Source organism: Micropterus dolomieu, linkage group LG12 (assembly GCF_021292245.1).
Source record: "Micropterus dolomieu isolate WLL.071019.BEF.003 ecotype Adirondacks linkage group LG12, ASM2129224v1, whole genome shotgun sequence".
Taxonomy (NCBI): domain Eukaryota; kingdom Metazoa; phylum Chordata; class Actinopteri; order Centrarchiformes; family Centrarchidae; genus Micropterus; species Micropterus dolomieu.
The window spans coordinates 3,093,902-3,097,904 of NC_060161.1; the positions used below are offsets into that span (position 1 = coordinate 3,093,902).

A 4,003-nucleotide genomic window follows, 5' to 3' on the forward strand; every position below is an offset into this window, starting at 1 on the left:
AAACTACAATGCACTGCTGTTTAACAGCCTTTTTTTCATCTCTCTCTATCTGACTATGTTCTGCCTCTCCATATCTCACTCCTTCCTAGTGTCTCTCTCTCTCTCTCTCTCTCTCTCTCTCTCTCTCTCTCTCTCTCTCTCCCCCCCTCCCCCCTTTATTGGCATGAATATAGCAACAATATCGCCAAAGCTACATATAAATTATAAGGACAATTAATTTCATACATTTCATTAGATAAGGAAATAAAATGGCAAAATTTCTATTTCTGTTAATACAAAATAAAATAATAATTAAAAATATATATATGTAAAATATAAAAATTCAGTAAAAATAATTATTTAAAAATAGTAAATAAGTAAAACAAGTGTGTGTGTGTTAGTATGTTAGAAAATGAAAATAATAAATCAAAACAAATAAATAAAACAGTAGTGTGTGTGTGTGTGTTAAAAAATGTATTAATTTTTTATCACATTAGAAAAAAACTTTGCTCTGTGTATTTGTGAAAGAATGAAAGTGTGTTATGTTGTAAGTGAATGTGTGTGTGTCTGTTAAAGTTTGTGTGTGTGTGTGGATTTAGCTTCTACATGAGTCATTCTATCAACAAGGAATGATCCTATCAGGAGCCACCAAGCTCTATCTGCCCCTTCTCTATAGCCACAGTGTGTTGGCTGAGTCTGCACGTAGTCAAGACTTTTCTTTAGGACTTTTTATTGTGGTCAGATCTTTGTGGTCTCTTTTTATGGTCAGATATATTTTAATTTACTCTGTGTTTTTGTTGTTTCCTTCCAATATTTTGGCTTTTGGTTTGGTCTGATTGGGTTGGTGTTGTGGTGTTGAGGCTGTGTGTGCAGGGTCATTGAAGTTGTCTGGACAGAGTCTCAGGACCAGCTGGCTGAGGGGACTATTCTCTGGCTTTAGCTATAAGCAGGGCTATGTGATGGTATGTCAGGGGGTCACGAGTTGTGTAAAATGCTCCTTTTGCATTCTCTAAATGAGGGGGTATAATCTGTGTTCTGCTCCACAGGCATTGTTTGCCATCTTTATTTGGACATGCAGGTTGTCTGTGGAAAGATTATATTATTATTTTGACTTTATTTTATCCCTTTTATTTTATTGTATTTTACTAATTTTATATTTATCTTAAACGTGTATTTTAGTCTTTTCAATGTTTTCTTGCTTTTATCTTGTATTGTTTTTGTATTATTGTCTCTTGGATATTATTGTCTTTACACTTGTTAAAGCACTTTGTAACTTGTTTTTGAAAAGTGCTCTACAAATAAGGATTATTATTATTATTATTATTATTATTATTATTATTGTTTTGTCACATTTCTCAAATTCATGATTTAAATTGGTGAGGTCAGGTGCCGTGGAACCTTGTAACTGGTTCACTAATTCATTCATATGTAGACTGAGGAGAACTGGACTGTGAGAAGAAGGCTGTTTGTTTGTCTTCAATCTGTATAGCACATTACTTTTTGTATACCTGTCCTTAATCAAATCACATTTTCCAACCAGTGTCGTTTTGATTTAACTTACAGAAAAGGCTCTCTTGCCAGATGGACTTGAAGGCGTTTCTGAAATCAACGAAACAAGCATAGACCTTTCTTTTTTTTATGTTTATTTCTTGATCAATAAAGTGTGTATGGAAATGTACAATCTCTTTGGCAGGAACTTGGCAAAAATCTAATCTGACATTTGTGCAAAACATTGTGGTTATCGAGAAAATGCACAATTAATTTGTTAATGACGTTGCAGAATATTTTTCTCAGATTAAGAGTGTGACACTGGTTATCTGGGTCATATTGGAGCCACACGTGTAAACTACATGTAAAATCAGCTTCATGTACATTTTAATTTAAATTTATGTCTGTGTCCCAGCCCCTTTACACCTAGCCCCCAAGCCAGATCAAGATACTTTACAGACGGACAGACTGTAGGACAGACATACAACACAGACAGAACGTAAATACATCTCAGTCATAATGTACATACCATACAGTAAAGAGAATAGATGGCCATGAGGGTCAAAGGAAGGCCGATAGCAATTATTATGCATGTCAGCACATATACAACTTTGTCGTGCTTGGTGGTGTTGTTGCAGTGATTACAGCTTTGGTTCTGTGAGGTGCTGTTAATGTGGAAACCTTCCATTCTTCAGAGTATAACCTGTTGTTTGAGAGATCAGGTTATTAAAGGGAGCAGGTTTTTTAATATCTACCTAACATTGTTCAGTGACATCACTAAAGCTGTGAGAAGTTCACACAAACACAGGGTACCTGTAGTTTACCCACAATCATATCAAATCACAAACTGCCGTCTTTTCAGTTTCTATCATCGTTCCTCAACATTTGGAACATTTAACATTTATTTAATCATAAGAAAATTAGTTCTAGTGAACAAATATTTTTATGTGCTGATTAATCCACTTGAACCATCTGCATATTTTATCTTTTGTGATAAAATGGACGCCAAAACACTAATTAACTACATACAACTTCAAACATAGAATTTTAAATGTTTTAATTGATTGAGGAAAAACTGACTGTAACCCGTTTTGGGTTACTTAAATATTTTCCCCTGAGACTTTTTATCAACAATAAAAAACAAAACTCTATCTCAGTTATCATCTCCTGGAAAATTGCAAACATCACTTTACAAACCTCTCAGTTTTGGGTCATAAAATATAATAATCTTTTAAAAAATCTGTAAATGTCTTGCCCTAAGACCTAAGAAAGAGTGTGTAGAATTATGATGATCTAAATTAAAATTACCTAGTGCACAGGAAACATGTAATTTTAAGAAAATGGCTGTAAAATACAATAATACAATAGAAACACACTTGGCATAAAAGATGTTTGTCACATGGACACTTCTGTTATAGATATATGATATATGAATATATGCCAACATTGTGCTTTATGAAAACAAGCTTTCAAATGATATGTGAATGAAAATGGAGAGATTTAAAAAGACCAAACTTTTATATGGAAAATGCTAACAAAGAGGAAATTTATGCTATTTTCAGTTGACACACTGTAGAAAAAAAGACAAATAATAATGTTTATATGTATTATCCAAGTTTGTTTTGTACATTCTATGACAGTATGATAATAATAATTGTAAAATACCTTCAAATCTTTTCTTTTCTTGCATGCCAAGTGTTTTAAGGGAAGTGATTTAAAGAAACCCCATGTGAAATTAAACATAATTGGTTTAACAGCAGTATTCTGTATACCTGCAATCCAAAGCTGTCTGCTAGTTATAGTTTGCATGTTCATCTATCCATTTAATACACTCTACAAAGTTACAATATTTACCTTTAAAAAGCTGCAAGACTCCACCTGAATGAGTTCCTACAGCAGTGCCCGATGTTTTGTCCTCTGCATCCGAACCTCAAATATGACAAGTGATAACATGCAGCAGGTTGATGATGAACTACACCTGCTCTTCTAAGAAAAAGGAGTGGCATGAATATGTAAATGATGCATCACAGAAATCGAGAACAAAGAAAATGTTAACGTCACACTCCACAACATTTATTTGACTAAGAAATGTGCATCTGATCCGCTCACGCTAACTGGACACAATGCCGTCACACCTGCTGATGTTTTTTGGTGCTTTCCAGTTATTTTTTTTATCTTAGTGAGAAATCTGTATTTAAAACTGTATTAATAATTATGCTTATTATATTTAACAAACAGCTACCTGATGATACATAGGTATATTCTTTCGTGCTGATGTGAGATGTATGTCTGATGAATCCAATTGTTGAACCATCTGCACATTTTCTCTTATTTTACAGAATTTGCTCTCTGCTTCCTTGACATTTATTGCAACAACATTTTTACATGGTTGGTGACACATATCTTTCCCTCAGGGAGACTTTTTATTAATAATCTTATTGTCACAATACACAAAACTCTTTTTCATATCTCAGCTGTCGTCATTTCCTGGTAAACTATGAACATCAGATAATGCTAGCGATAATTTTGGGTCAGC

General features: G+C 33.6%; 1 protein-coding gene across 1 annotated transcript in view; it reads right to left on the bottom strand.

Moving 5' to 3' along the window:
* The window catches only part of LOC123980674 (G-protein coupled receptor 4-like), a 6,216-nt gene that overhangs the window by 1,516 nt on the left and 697 nt on the right, over positions 1–4,003 (bottom strand). Inside the window, exon 2 of the mRNA XM_046065195.1 lies at positions 1,997–2,170. Within this exon, the coding sequence (XP_045921151.1) occupies positions 1,997–2,155 (159 nt within the window). The 5' untranslated portion in view covers positions 2,156–2,170. The remainder of the gene's footprint in view (positions 1–1,996; positions 2,171–4,003) is intronic.